The sequence below is a fragment of the Opisthocomus hoazin genome, chromosome 9 (genome assembly GCF_030867145.1).
Source record: "Opisthocomus hoazin isolate bOpiHoa1 chromosome 9, bOpiHoa1.hap1, whole genome shotgun sequence".
In the NCBI taxonomy this organism is placed as follows: domain Eukaryota; kingdom Metazoa; phylum Chordata; class Aves; order Opisthocomiformes; family Opisthocomidae; genus Opisthocomus; species Opisthocomus hoazin.
Window position 1 is genome coordinate 35,618,940 of NC_134422.1, and position 14,689 is coordinate 35,633,628.

The 14,689-nt window shown below is 43.5% G+C and overlaps 1 protein-coding gene across 2 annotated transcripts in view; it reads left to right on the forward strand.

The window, feature by feature from the left end:
• The window catches only part of DRC11 (dynein regulatory complex subunit 11), a 109,650-nt gene that overhangs the window by 26,340 nt on the left and 68,621 nt on the right, over positions 1-14,689 (forward strand). For both annotated transcript variants that reach the window (XM_075430249.1, XM_075430250.1), the window contains exon 6: positions 2,867-3,054. In XM_075430249.1, coding sequence (XP_075286364.1) covers positions 2,867-3,054 — 188 coding nt within the window. The remainder of the gene's footprint in view (positions 1-2,866; positions 3,055-14,689) is intronic.

Genomic DNA, 14,689 nt, shown 5'->3' on the forward strand with positions numbered 1-14,689 from the left:
GTAGCCAGTCGTCGAAGGCTCCCTCAAGACTCAATAAAGAGTGGTTCAGAGGAGGAGCTGAATGGAGCAAGGGTTCAGAAACTGCTCACAGGAGCTCTCCTATCTGTGCTGCTGCACAGACCATCCTGCTGTCCATGTTGTTCTGGTCCCATGCTCACCCACCAGTTCCCTGGCTATGGCTCTGGCCCTCAGCTGCCTCCTTGGCTGACTGATTCACCTCATTATGCAGGGAGGCAATTACCCTGAGGAGGTGGGAGATAAAAGGGATTATTTTCCACTTCTTAGAGAGCTGAACTGGTTCACCACAGTGCCAGAGCCTGTGAAGGCAAAGGGAGGGACCACGCATCCAGCAGTTGGGGTGGAGGGGGAACTGCCCATTCCCAGGATCAATAAGCTATTCATCTGGTAAGCCATCTCACAACATTTCACCCTTAAGCCTTCAGATGCGTCCTGACCATGACCTTGCCGTTCTGCATCGGCTGCAGATCAGCCTCACTAGAGCTGGAGATATCTTTGTGCCCCTCTCACCGAGTTGCCTAGGCTTGAATATGGATTCTGTCACTTCCCAAAGGAGACAGGAGGGGAGGCCTTCTGCCCCCCCAGCAGGACATCTTCAGCATTCACGACCACTTTTGCTCATGGAAATACTCATTCAGTCCCTCTCTTGTGCTCCCAAATTTCTTTCCCTTATCCCTTGTTCTTCTCACGTATCTTCAGCAGGAAACGCTGGCAAACACATTTCTAAATGAAACACCTCTTCCACAGCTTCCCCTGGTGAGCATCTAGTTAGGAAATCTAGTAGATTGTCCTCTGTGCATAATGCAGTATCTGCTCAGACTGTGCTACAGCAGTATACAAAGACAGGGAGGAGTCATGTTGGCTCTAGCTGGCTCATCTCTTCGGCAGCAGCCCTGCTACCAATACCGCTAGGCACTAGTACTCTGATGGGAACTTCTCAGAAGAGCAGTCCCTTGAGCATTACCGTCGTGAAGCAAAAGCTGAGTGGGAAACCACCTGAGGGAAGTGGATCTTGTTTCTAGATCTCAGTCTGGGAAGCAAGCCTCGTGGGTCCTCCTCTGGTTTCCAAATAAGCCCTGAGAAAGCATCATCGCATCTCGCTGTTGAGGTTTGTGTACTATTAGTAAGGCAGACCATAGCGAAATCCAGGTGAAATACAAGCAGTGTTAATATTAGCTGTGCCAGACTTAAAAATAGGTTCTGGTGAAGGTTGGAAACACTTGACTTCCGTGGAAACCGAAACACGAGCGAAGGTAACATCTCCGAGCAAAGGGCAACATTTTTGGTCATATATTCAGGAAGAGAGCATCATGCAGTCGCCGTTCAAAAGCATGCTGCTCTTCTTGTTTCCTCCTGAATATTTTCTCACCGGTGGCCTTGACCAGTTCCTTTTGCATAGTGCGAGTCACACATCACAGATGCAGGGAAGGCAGTAAATTGCTTTCCTGAAAGGGGCCTCTGCGCTGACTTTGGATGGTGTGCAGTCCCGCTGTGTACTTTCTGAAACCAAGTTTGCTTGGCACTTCTTAGTGATTTTTGGAACCTGGTCGAAGCATGGAAAAACATTGAATAACAGATCTTAAATATAAGCTGGCCAAACCTTTGATAGAAGCTTTTTTGTCTTTGCGGGAGACCTCTGGAATTAGGACTTGGAGCACACTAGAAAATACATCACCAGAGAAAGGAGAACACATTACTAAATTAGTCTGACATGTGCTGATTTAAGGACAATACATTCTGAAGCTGGAAAGCCAGACCAGAAAGGTATAGGTTATTTTCATGCAAACCAACAGTCCTAGGCTTTTGTTCACATATGCTGCCACCTATATGTCAGATAGTCAGAACTTTGAAGAGCAAAACACACCATTTTACAAAACCAGATTATCATTTTTTTCTCTCCTCTTTTCCATTCCTAAATTTGACATATGCTGTCAGACAATATGATTACTAATTCCCAAGTATGTGGAAAATAATTTGTTCTAGAATTGTAAAAAAAAACCCAAAGCTAATTTACAAGTTAATTTTTAAAATACACTTTCCTCTACGCTTACAAGGTAGTAATAGCTCGTAAAACACTGGGAACATCTTAAGTTTATCAACCATTGCGAAGTAAAAAAATGTGAGGTTTCAGGCCACCCACACAGATGGTATTTTTCATGCTTCTGTATTTGCATACCAGAAAGACTTTCATTTTTCCCTCTCAAAGTACACATGTAAAATCAATCACAAAGCACAAATTCGTGTAAGACTTTAAACTGGCTTAGAAGTCCTTCTTGCCAAGGTTATCAAATCATGGGAAACTAGGGGAGCTATGATTTTTATTACAGTGTTTGGGGGTTTGTTTATTCTTTTTTTTGTTGTTGTTCCTCAAGGGAAGTTGATTTCCTAAAGGAATATGACCAGCTGCAAAAAAATACCAGGAAACCACTGACCAAGCAGTGCATATAAAAATTCAAGTGAACAATTTAAAAACAATACTGGCTAATTAGAAGTACCAATAGGAAGTCCAAACATTTGAAAATTCAATTAAAAAAATCTCTGGCACTCTTCTGACATGGATAAAGTTGGCATTTGCAGAACAGCAGCTTTCTCACCTGTCTCATTGAAATCCCAGGATCCCATGCTGGAAGGGTTGTTTTTCTGCATTGCAATGTTGTTAATTAATGCTGAAACACTAACAATAGACCATTGTGTGCATCCAGGCACTTTTTATGAGCACAGAGTTTTTTCCTGGCTTCCCGCAAATAAATTAAGGCTTAAGCTCGGATTCACTGTCAACCTGGCATTCCAGTTTGTATTAAGTTTCTTTTAATTCCTACTGTTTGTTTTCTCCTCTTGTCGTTTTCAGAGTCTACCTCCTCACTTAAAGGCAACGAGTATTTCGCAGATGCATGCTGGGCAAATAAATCCTGTGCAAGGCGAGGTCCAGGAGAGACACAAGGAGGTATTCATCAAGGACAAGCTGAGAGAAACCGAGGGGCTCCACATCAAGGAAACCCTCCAGGATCAGATTGGCCAGTGTCTCATTGAGTGCCGGTGAGCAGAGATAAACACTTGACCCTGAATAAGTCCATTTGCCCCAAGAAGCCTGATTTTGCAGTTCTTCAAAATTGCAAAATCCATCTCACAGTGGTGATCTCAGTCCCAGCTGCAGAACTAGTTCTACACCAGCTGCAGAACGAAGTTCCTGAGCAGCAGGACTCCTAATTGGGGAAATCAGAACAGCACTTCACTCCTTGCACAGTCCAGCAGGGATCAGAGGTGCACCTTGAAAGACTGACTGCAGAATCAGGTCCGCAGACGTTAAAGCAGGGGGACATGTTCAGATTACGTGTTAGCTTGGGCTCCAGCTTTGTAATTATGAGCAGCATACTTCAAGTTTAGAAACACTGACGTTTCTTCCCCTGTCTGAATAAGCAAGATTTAAGAGAGAGAACACAGCCTTCCACGAGGCAGAAATACAATTATTTGCTATAGCAAATCATGTCACAGCACTGGTGCTGCAGTCCAGGTGCCTGCTGGGGGTATTTATCCAGCAGCTGATATGAGTCTGAAGTACGTTTGTACTTGAGGCCTGACCTTCAAGACACTCCCCCAAATGTAACTTTACTTAAGTAGTGCTGCTGATCTCAGTGAAACTTCACGTCTCAGTAGAGTTAAGCACATACTTACACGTTTTTAAGCCGAGTGCTGACACCTGTAGTTCTCTCAGGAAGTTTACTCTAGATGAAGTTTGGAGACTGGCAATTTTAATATGACAATACTGTAAAGCCTTGTAATGAGGAATATAGTCTGGGTTTATGATATAGGTGTTTTTTTCCAGGTTTTACCCCTTGCAGTGGGTTTGTATGTAAAAGTAAATTGGAAAGCGGCACCCAAAAGTTCCAGGATTTAGCAGCAAATTTTCAGCTGCTCTGCATAAAACTGCTGTGCAAAAACACTGCCAGTGTTTTTGTGTCTTGAACTGCTTGGTGATGTTACAGAACTTTGGTTTGTCTTGTGGACTAGTGTCATGTCCATTAATCATTCGTCGTTTTTTCAGTGTACTGGACCCGCCTTCAGCATGCGGTTTCCGGTTGGAAACACAAATGCATTCTGATGAAATCCTGCTCTATTTATTCCTCAGCTACTTCAGGCAGGTTTTGGTGGCTATATACAGTGTAGTGTTTGTTAAAAGCAAAATAAGGCAATCAAAAATAGCACTCTCACAGGTCTGCCACAATCCATTTCTCTTCTTTCTTGTACTTTTGCCTCTTATAGACACTCAAGACTCTAGTATATTTCTACCCCATCTAGCTCTCCTTTAGAAAGGACTGCTGGTTTTACAAACCTCAGTTATTACAAAGCACTTCCCCGTTCCCTAAATCAACCCCGTTCCTAGGGCCCAGTCTTCACACTTCTTGAGCTGCCATTTCCTGCTGCTCCCCACAACTCCCAGCGTGTTCTGAGGTACAGAAAGATCTTATTTCCTTTGCTTAATATTATTCATCTAATAGTAATTCTCTAACATAGGTCAATTCTGCCAAATTAACTTGACTCGAGAGCTTGAGGAGAACTAACTGAAATACCGTGTGAACCAATAACAATGTTTCTACAGGAGATTAGCAGAGAGCAGTCCATCTCCCAGAGAATAAGGCTAAGCCATAAATCTCTTTAAGGACAGTTACAAGAAATTATTAAAAGTAAAATCTGTTCCATAGACACACCTAACAGCAGAGCCAACCAAGAGCCTAGCCAACCCTAAAGACCGCTGGGAGGAAGCAGAAGCCATCATTTGATCAAGGAAGGTGGAGAAGCACGGCTGAACGAGGAGTTCATCAAAACCCTTGCTACCTAATGTATAAGCGACCTCAGTCTCCTGTATCTATGAAGTACTCACAAGATATAAGGTGGAGTGCAAACGCTGACCTTTCTTATTCAGTAGCCCTTGCAAGTGAAATGGGACCTCATTCCTACATTTATACCCCAGATGTGCCCAGGGGCCCAACTTTAGGTGAGACTTCAAGGCTGTAGGCAGACATAGTCAGTATTCTAGCATATAAATATGTGATTAACCAAGTTATGAGGAGTTCTTTAGCTAACCTTTAAGTTGTCTGGTCTAGTCAGGTTCAGTAGTCTTGAATCTCATCTAGACTTCAAAATTAACAAAGATTAAAGCAGATGTTTAAATATAAGGACCACATTAACCGGCCTTGGCTAGCTTTATGGATATGCTTTTCCCGAGCAAGCGATTATATTAAATGGGGCTAAGATATACCCACGCACAGAGTTAATCAATGGCACTGCTACTTATAGTTAAGCCTTTAGTCAGACGTGTTGTTCTGCTGCAGCTGAGATAGACTGAGAAAACGGTGCACCTCCAGCTTCGTAGCATAACCACAGAGCTGCTTCTCTACCCATCCATCTGAAATAATGTGAGATTAAAAAAGATTAACCAAAAAGCAGTTTTAAGCCAGATCGGATCATTTTGATAGAGCACAGTTGAATTAATGTTGCAAGTGCAGTTGTGTGTTTTGCCTGAGTACAGGGTCACCTCTGAGGGCAGAGGGGCAGTGACAGACTTGGCAGTGTGTTTGATCATACCCCCTATTACTCCCTTCTTTAAAATTAACTGTCCAGCATCATATCTAAAAATCAGTAAAGCACATTTCAGCCAAGAGTAGGCAGATCTCATTGATAAAAGCTATTCTGGTGATTTAGCAGTGTAGTAGATAAAATCCTACCCCCAGTGAAGCCAGTGGGAGAGGTGCCATGAGCTTTAGCAAAGGCTGGATATCACTCAATATTTTAGTTCATTCAAATCTGGCTGAGTGATGCAGTGATTTATGGGACTGAGAGGGGTCAGAGTGAGGAGCCTGCCATCCTGCTCTTCATGGGAAGCCTCTAAGCGACCAAAATAATTTTCCTCGCAGACATTCACTTGCATCCAAAATAGGCTAAAAAAAAAAAAAGCAGCAAATTTCTACACATGGAGAGCATGTGTGTCATGCAGAGCCAAGCTTTCCAAGTGGTGCATGCCAGAGACACTGCAGAACTAGCAGGAGTTGTGTCCTGCTCCTGTCTGGGCTGCTGAACCATGGGCCAAGTCTGAAGTGTCAAGGTTTACATTAATTATTACCTGCCAGGATATATTTTGGCTCTCCACTAAGCCAGTTTATGAGATCAACAGCTAAAAGTAGCTTATAAATTATTCTTTAACTAGACTTTTTGACAGAGTTTACAATTTTCCATAGTCTATTGAATAAACAGATAGCTAAAGGGGAACAAATATTCTTTTGAATAAATTTTGCTGTATGTACTAAAAAAAAAATAAACCGAAACTTCCATATTTTATCCTTCAATTGGAAAAGGATGTGATAGGAAATACAATTAGCAGGTATTGTCTTTCAGAACAGCTGCTATTAGATTACAAAAGCAATGAGCACACATTAAATTTCTCTACTTGTAAGAACTGCTATAAATATTTACCACTTTCTTTGCACAAGGGAACAGGCATATCTTCAGTCATTTCAAGACCCCAAACAGCTTATAATGAAGATAGGCTCTAAAAGAACAAAATAAAGCAAAACCCGAAGGAGTAGATTAAATGAGCAAGTTCCAGTTGCTTATAGCAATCCCACTGCAGAGAAGACAAAACATTTTTGGTATAACACTGTGCATTTTGCAGCCTTAACCATCCGTTGTTCTGTTTATCTGTATTGACTTCTGTGGAGCTGTTCTTATTTGGCTTGCAAATTATTCACATAAAGCTTTCTAGATTTCTATTTGGCCTTGTCCCTCGCCACCATACTAGTAAAGAAAGATTATATTTTTTTTAAGTTTTTCTAAAAAAGCGTTAGGCAGTGTACCTCCAAGCCTCCCTTTTTTTCAAGGTAGCTATATGAATTGTAGAGCAGGAGTACAAATGTTCCAAAATTAACTTTTGCTGTGATTATATACATCTGAGTCTGGATTTTAATCACTTGACTCCCACAGATTTTATCCATTACATTAATAACAGATTTTCATATTAAAATACAGCAATTGCATAGCTGGGGTTTTAGTTTCAATTTCCTGTACTATTGTAGACCAGAAACATTTTTCTCTAACTTCACATTCAGGTTTTTGCAATGCATATGCAAAAACTATCATCACAGCCTTCTCCACTCTTTATCCACTGTGTATACCAACAGTTACCAAATATTCCAAATCTTCCTTTGGGTCATCCCTAAAAAGCAAATAAATAGATAAATATAGGGGTGGGGAGAAGAGGAAAGAAGGATCCCCTTATTATGCAGAGAAATACAGTAGTATCTTTGTCCAAGAAAAGTCTTCTCTGACAGAAATCGATACGAAGGATGAGAAATCAGGATGAGAAATCAGGATGAGGGTTTTATTACTGGAGATAGCCTCAAGAATCACAGGGGAGAGCCTAATACACAGGCTTTGCTGTAATGTGTCGTATGCCCTCTAGCTGTAACAAATTATGCCGTGAATTTCTTAGAGGATTTATCTGCCGCTGCTCAGTGCTCTGGGGAGCATTTCATCAGTGGCATTGCTGACCTAATAACAGGGGATCTAAGTAATAGCAACTTTTATGTACGTTATGTGTTATTCCCACAGATTTGGGGATTGGTTTTCTGGAGGAAGGAGGAGGCAAGGGGTAAATGGGCTTTCATTATAGGTTTACACTTTACTGATTAGCTTTGAATGAGCTTCTTGCTCTGCCCGCTGACTTGAGTACTGTCAGAAAAAGAATTGGCCAAGCTTCATGGTGAGTGAATGAGACTCCTTCTGAAGCGGGGGGTTCCTGCGCTGTATTTATTCATTTGGAACATTCCTGACAGCCAGCCCAAGCTTTGATGCAAAGGAATAGAGAAAGAAATAGGAAGTGATCATGTTATATTTCCCTTTTTCACAAGACTGTTTTGTTGGGCTGAGTTTACTGCCAATACGCCTCTTCAGGGACTCCCTAGGTAGCAGGGGGTGGAGAAGGAGGCGGCAGGGGGAAGATGAATGGAGAGAGAGGTTTTGCACTGAAACTCCACGGAACAGGGAAAGTATTCACTTGTGTCAGGCACTGCCCGTCTCGCATTTCACACTCTGTACACACTGCTTTTTATGAAGTTCACGTTAACGTGCGTGCAAGTTGCCAGGCAATCCATCAGCAGCTGAAGGCTTGCCAACAGGACAGAGACAGATGACACCTCAGCCGTGCCAAGCTGTGGCACCCCCTCCCCGCACCCCCTCAGCTCTGCTTCGGAGGAATTGTTGCTCTAAGGCCATCCAGACCTGTGTTGTTTTTCAGTCCCATCTGGCACCTCAGCCTGCCAGAAGTGCTTTCCAAGTAACCAAAGAGCATGGATTATGGTCTCTGCACAATATGGCAACACTTCACAAAACAGCTGATAAGAAAATTGCTTAATAACCAGTTTTAGTGCACCTCTAAGGCAGCCAGTTCTCTTAAAGAGCAAGCTCCAGTCTGGAAATCCTTGGAACACAACCAACCAGAGACATCAGCAGCTCCTCAATCAGTCCTTTTTCCATACAATGCCCCGTTACTCTGGAAGATGCATTCCCTTCTTCCATGACACCTCTGCAAGGGCATTTCTCCTGTAGGAACCTACAAAAAAACGCCTCTCTGCGATCTGGTGCTTCATATTCAGCACAGACAGGAGTTACCGCCCACAGGAGCCATTTATAGATAGGTGAGGAACCACGCTCTTTTACCTAATCCATATTGTCATTACTTGTTTCCCCTGTCATCATTAAAGCGTTGTCACACACTCAACAAGCCACTTGTATGCAACATTCCACTCAGGAGCAAAAATTACCAGCCAGAAGCACCTGTAACCTCAATGAAAAAATCAGGATATTCTGCAAATGGATATAAATAAGGAGCTGTCAGCTAATTCCACTAGATAGGGAGGAGCTGGACTAAATTTGAAGGACATCTGCACCTGCACCGCAGTTTTCTCCTGTCCTTACCCTTTCACTGGAGTTGAATGTACGTTCTCCTACTCTCCTGTATTTTGTGCACTGAAAGCCTACACAAACTGAATTCTTTAGGAAATAGTACAAATCCAGTAGAAACTTCTGCTGAATCACACTGCAGGCAGTCTGGGCTGGGTATCTTCTCCGAGTCTTGTAATTTTCCTTGGAAGAGTGAAGATAAAGCTCTGAACTGTGCAGATGAAGCTCTGAAAGAGGATGGCACAGGCTTGGGTGTCCTCCTCTGCCCAGATACTTTGTCTTCATGCAAAACTACAAAAATATTAATAAATACGGTGAGCGGGCACCTTTGCTGAGTGTTGGCTAAGTAATAAAACTTCTGTGTTGTTCTTTCATCAAGCCTACTGCAAACAAGAAAGCAAGCTCAGGAAAAATTAAAAAATAGGGGGGGGGTGTTTTTGTTTTGTTTTGTTTTTAAACAGCCAAAATATCTCTTCCACAAAGGAAATGTTCCTGTTCGTCTCAAAATCAAGTGACACAGAATAGTTGGCATATTTCACGCTGGGACAAGACTTGTCTTTTACAAAGCCTCCAAGAAAGGGATAGAAGAGACAGTGTCTGTTTTCTCCATCAATAGTTTCACCTCTGTTTTTAGCAGAGCTAACAACTTCAGATTTTGCAAAGGCAGTAATCTCTATCATAACAATCAGTGCTGGTACAAAGCGCTCTCATGCTAAAAGGCCATTCTGCAGGAACAGCTTATGTTTAACATCAGTCTTCCTGAACATGGCTCAGCCTGCTCCCAGATGTTGAACTGTACCTCGTGTAGACAGCCAAAGGTAGCTTCAATATCCGACAGGAACAATGCAGCCGTGACAGAACATAGCTCTGACAGCAAAACCTGTCCAGGGCCCTGCATAAATGTTCTGACAGCTAGACCGTGCTGAGCTCCTCGCTGCAAGCAGCCGTGCCGCTGAGTCTGAGCCGGTTAGTTTAGAGTACATCTGTGGGAACTAAAATCCTGCCTTTGGGCTCCTGGGTGAGACAACCTCTGACTGATTAATTAACATAATTAGGAGCTGTAAACATTAATGGGTAATGTTCGAGCCTTTCCTAACACATTCTTAAAGCTTCCACTGAGTAGTTATCTATTGACTAATTTTGGCAGACGTCTTTAGGGCTGAAGGGAGTGAGGGAATGGAATGCAAATGCATCAGTGGCTCACCGGCGGAGTACCAGAGCAAACAGCCCACCGGGTTTCTTTGAACAGAGGGAAATTAAGTTATCATAAACAAGAGGATTGTTTGTGTATGGCAGGGAGGAGTGCAGCCCACAGTTTGCAACCTGTTTTCCCATTGATTGGAACCAATGATCTAGCTCTGACAGCCATCTAAAAAAAAAAAATCCCACCACACTCACACAAACCTTCAGTCCTGTTTTCTTGCTTATGGGAACACCACATTCTTAAAAGTGTGAACCCCTATAATTCCACAGGAGGGACAACTGTTACTAAGTCCATCTGCAGTTAATCTACTTTATTGGGTGTCCGTGGATTTACAGGAGGCAGGGGACACCTCTGGGAGCTTCTGTGCATTGGCAGAAGTTGCCTACTTCAGTGCATGCTAAAAATTTACGAGTGTGCCGACATTAATGGAGGCGGCTTGATGGCTTTTGGGGGGATCAGCCGGAAGCCCCTGGATTCATGTATTTCTCCTACTTGGTGAAACACAGATAAATCTTGGTGGCAGATATCTGAAACAGTAAGACCGGTTGAACACTGGTGTCAGGCCTCCAGAGAGGCATTGATAACCATCACTAGTTCTGCTTTCTAAGTCACCACAGACTCTGAAATATGTTGCCTTTCCAGTTTTGTAAGGCTTCTTGAATTTACACTTCAATTTATGATTGTTGCCTCCACACAGTTATTAAAAACATATGCCAAGGAGCCTGCTGCTGATCCTTAATTTTGCTCTCTGAACTATCAAAAGTTTGGAATAATTAAGAAACAAAGAAGATTCTTAAAATGTCTCAGGTGCAAATCAAGATTCCCAAGGGCTTTTCAATCTAAGTCATCCTCATCAACTAGCATTTAATCACCACATGCACCAACACTGTACATAAGCACATCTTCAGCAGCTTTCCAAATGCTGCTATTCCCTTCCAGATAGACTTTCAGATATCTTAAATCACAAAGGTGTTAGTGATCTTCCCTGAATGATCTCCCTTTCCCCAGTAGTTTGCTTGCTGACTTCCTGTTACTGAAATGGGGGCAGGATCTGATATTATCTGACACAGCAAAGTCCTAATTCTAAGCAGAAACCTATCAGCTTCTAGGTGGGTTCACTGAATAAGATGTTGTTTCTGAACAAGTTAATAAAAATCATGTTTTTTTGAAGGATGTTACAGACAGGCAGAAGCACATGCTTTTTCTCCCCAAGGACTTGCTCTCCAGGCAGTTCCCCACCAGTACAAGATCAGGGAAAGCTATTTCAGTGCCATGGCACTTTAGGCTTTTCTGCTGAAAAGCTCAGTCATAGGCTTTCTGCCTGTGATGCAGCGTTTCCTCAGCATCTTGCAGGAATGCTCAGAGCCTTGAAGCGTTTGCAAGCACACATTCATCTCTTCATCAGGCGTGATTTGCATTGCACACCTCTTGCCATGCTTGAGTATAAATTATGCATTAGTGACATTAAGAGCTCATTCAGATCTGAACAGTCACACATTTGCCAAGCCATAATGAGCATGGTTCTTCAGACTAGTCTCTCCTCCTCCACTTTTCTCCTCCACCTGCTTGCTTCTGAATCACTTTGCCCAGACTTAACCTTTTCCCCACCCCATTTCACAGTCCCAGTTTCAGCCTCAGCAGTTTTCAGTCGTAAATCTCTAACCCCTCCGGTGACCATAGACCAAAAGCAAGTTACAGCTCCTTGTTCTAAAACTTGGGAGCAAAAGGATGGGTCCAGTTAGACATTCTCATTTATTTAGCATAAGCAAAATGATGTCTTTAACTATTCTTAATCTTGGAAGAACCTGAATCACATGGGCCAGTGTTTTCAGACCCATATGTCGTAAGTTGAATGCTCAACATCTAAACTTTCAGCCCAAACGGTTAATAGCTGGACAAATCCATGATCAGCTGAGAAACAGAGCTTTGTAATGGATAGTGTCAAGCAATGATGCTGGGGAAGTGCTAAAACCAGAACTGGAAAATTAGTACAGCTGTTTTGGTGCTGTCAATCCCTGTCCTGCACTGCAGAGTGTGCACAGCTGTTCATGTGAGACAGGAGCTAGGATAAGGTTAATCATCAAAGGTTAGAACACAAGGAACAACAGCAAGCAGATTCTCGAGCACACATGAAAGGCATTTCCCATGAAGCCCTGGATAAGGCAATAGGTCTTGCACAACCTTCCGCCCCTCCCTGCAGTGCTCCCAATGACTGGGCTTTCCGAGTCCCATTTTTGGTGCATAACTTTTCCAAATATTTTATAGAGATCCATAGCCTCTCCATTACAGGCCCAGTTCCAGCAAGTTAGGCAGTAGTGTGGAGACAGCCATAGGTGTAGTTCTGCACATACAAACAAGACGCCTCTTTTTTCCTCGCTCCCTCATTCCTAAGAGCACAGTATAACAGAGTAAAATAGATTCAATGAGCAAGACCAAAGCAATCATAGAATCATTTAGGTTGGAAAAGACTTTGAAGATCATAGAGTCCAACTCTAATAAGCTTCAGTACCTGTATTTGATGGTACAGCTGCTGTTCAGCAAGAAAAAAAATGAGAGGACCAAAACCAGTCACAGAATCACAGAATGGTAGGGGTTGGAAGGGACCTCTGTGGGTCATCTAGTCCAACCCCCCTGCCAAAGCAGGGTCACCTATAGCAGACCGCAGAGGACCTTGTCCAGGCGAGTCTTGAATATCTCCAGAGAAGAAGACTCCACCACCTCCCTGGGCAGCCTGTTCCAGGGCTCTGTCACCCTCAGATGGAAGAAGTTCTTCCTCATGTTCACATGGAACTTCCTGTGCTTCAGTTTGTGCCCATTGCCCCTTGTCCTGTCACTGGGCACCACTGAAAAGAGCTTGGCCCCATCCTCCTGACACCCACCCTTGAGATATTTATAAGCATTTATAAAGTCCCCTCACAGCCCTCTCTTCTTCAGGCTAAACAAGCCCAGCTCCCTCAGCCTCTCCTCGTAGGGAGAAGTTCCAGTCCCCTCATCATCCTCGTAGCCCTCCGCTGGACTCTCTCCAGTAGCTCTTCATCTTTCTTGAACTGGGGAGCCCAGAACTGGACACACTACTCCAGATGAGGCCTCACTAGGGCAGTGTAGAGGGGAAGGAGAACCTCCCTCGACCTACTGGCCACACTCTTCCTAATGCACCCCAGAATGCCGTTGGCCTTCTTGGCAGCCAGGGCACACTGCTGGCTCATGGTTAACCTGTCATCCACCTGCACACCCAGGTCCCTCTCCGCAGAGCTGCTCTCCAGCAGGTCCACCCCAAGCCTGTACTGATGTATGGGGTTGTTCCTCCCCAGGTGCAGGACCCTGCATTTGACTTTGTTGAACCTCATCAGGTTCCTCTCTGCCCAACTTTCCAGCCTGTCCAGGTCACGCTGAATGGCAGCACAGCCTTCTGGTGTATCTACCACTCCTCCCAGTTTGGTGTCATCAGCAAACTTGCTGAGGGTACATTCTAACTCTTCATCCAGGTCGTTGATGAAGAAGTTAAACAAGATTGGGCCCAGTACTGACCCCTGGCGGACACCACTAGTTACCAGCCTCCAACTAGACTCAGCACTGCTGACGACAACCCTCTGAGTTCTGCCATTCAGCCAGTTCTCAATCCACCTCACTGACCACTCATCCAGCCCTTCCTGAGCTTCCCTAGGAGGATGTTATGGGAGAACATGTCAAAAGCCTTTCTGAAGTCTTAGTACAAGGGCAAGTTGCTCCGTCCTATCCTGCTAGGGTTTCTAGCACTGATCTCACAGACATAACCATGCTGAGCACTGTTCTGTAGGATGACTTCCTGACTTCATTTGCTTTCTACTTTTAGGTTTGCAGCACCACAGAAGCAACACTGACAAATTTAGGTTAGATCCTCTTTTTCTACCTTCCTGCAATGGCCGAAAGTGACCCACAGTCCCTTGACCTTGAGTCTAAACCTCCTGCTTAGCATTAAAGCTCCTAAAAATATTCACTGCTTTATATGTCTAGAAGTCTGGAATCAGCTGAAGTAAATAGCATTACTCTGAGTTGGTCCCATTTACAAACAAGAAAAAAATCTTGTAATTAACTAGTTCATTTTCCTAAAGCACTCATACCCATCTATAGTAATACTTAGGAATTAGAAGTCTGAAAATGCTAAGTATTACCGACATAATGCAACAAACCCCCCACTGATATTCTCAGGGACACTTCCCAAACATTAGATTTATTTGTTGTCATAGATACTCACACAGACACAAACATCAGTTACATTCAGGGACTCACACTTGCCAGCAGCTTATTATAATACTGCTTTACATGTTTTAAAGACTGAATTGGGCTTTTTCTGAAAAATGCTGCAGTAGCTTGCCCTGTTCAATGGATGTGTTAGGTTGCAGTTCTTCCACACTGCACTTTCTTTATTCCTTTCTCAGAGTCCTAATGCAGCAGACAGGAATTCTGAAGGCTGGAACAGACAAATACGGTGTTTAACACCAATAACTGGGACCTTATTTTCACCTCAGAGCCGGT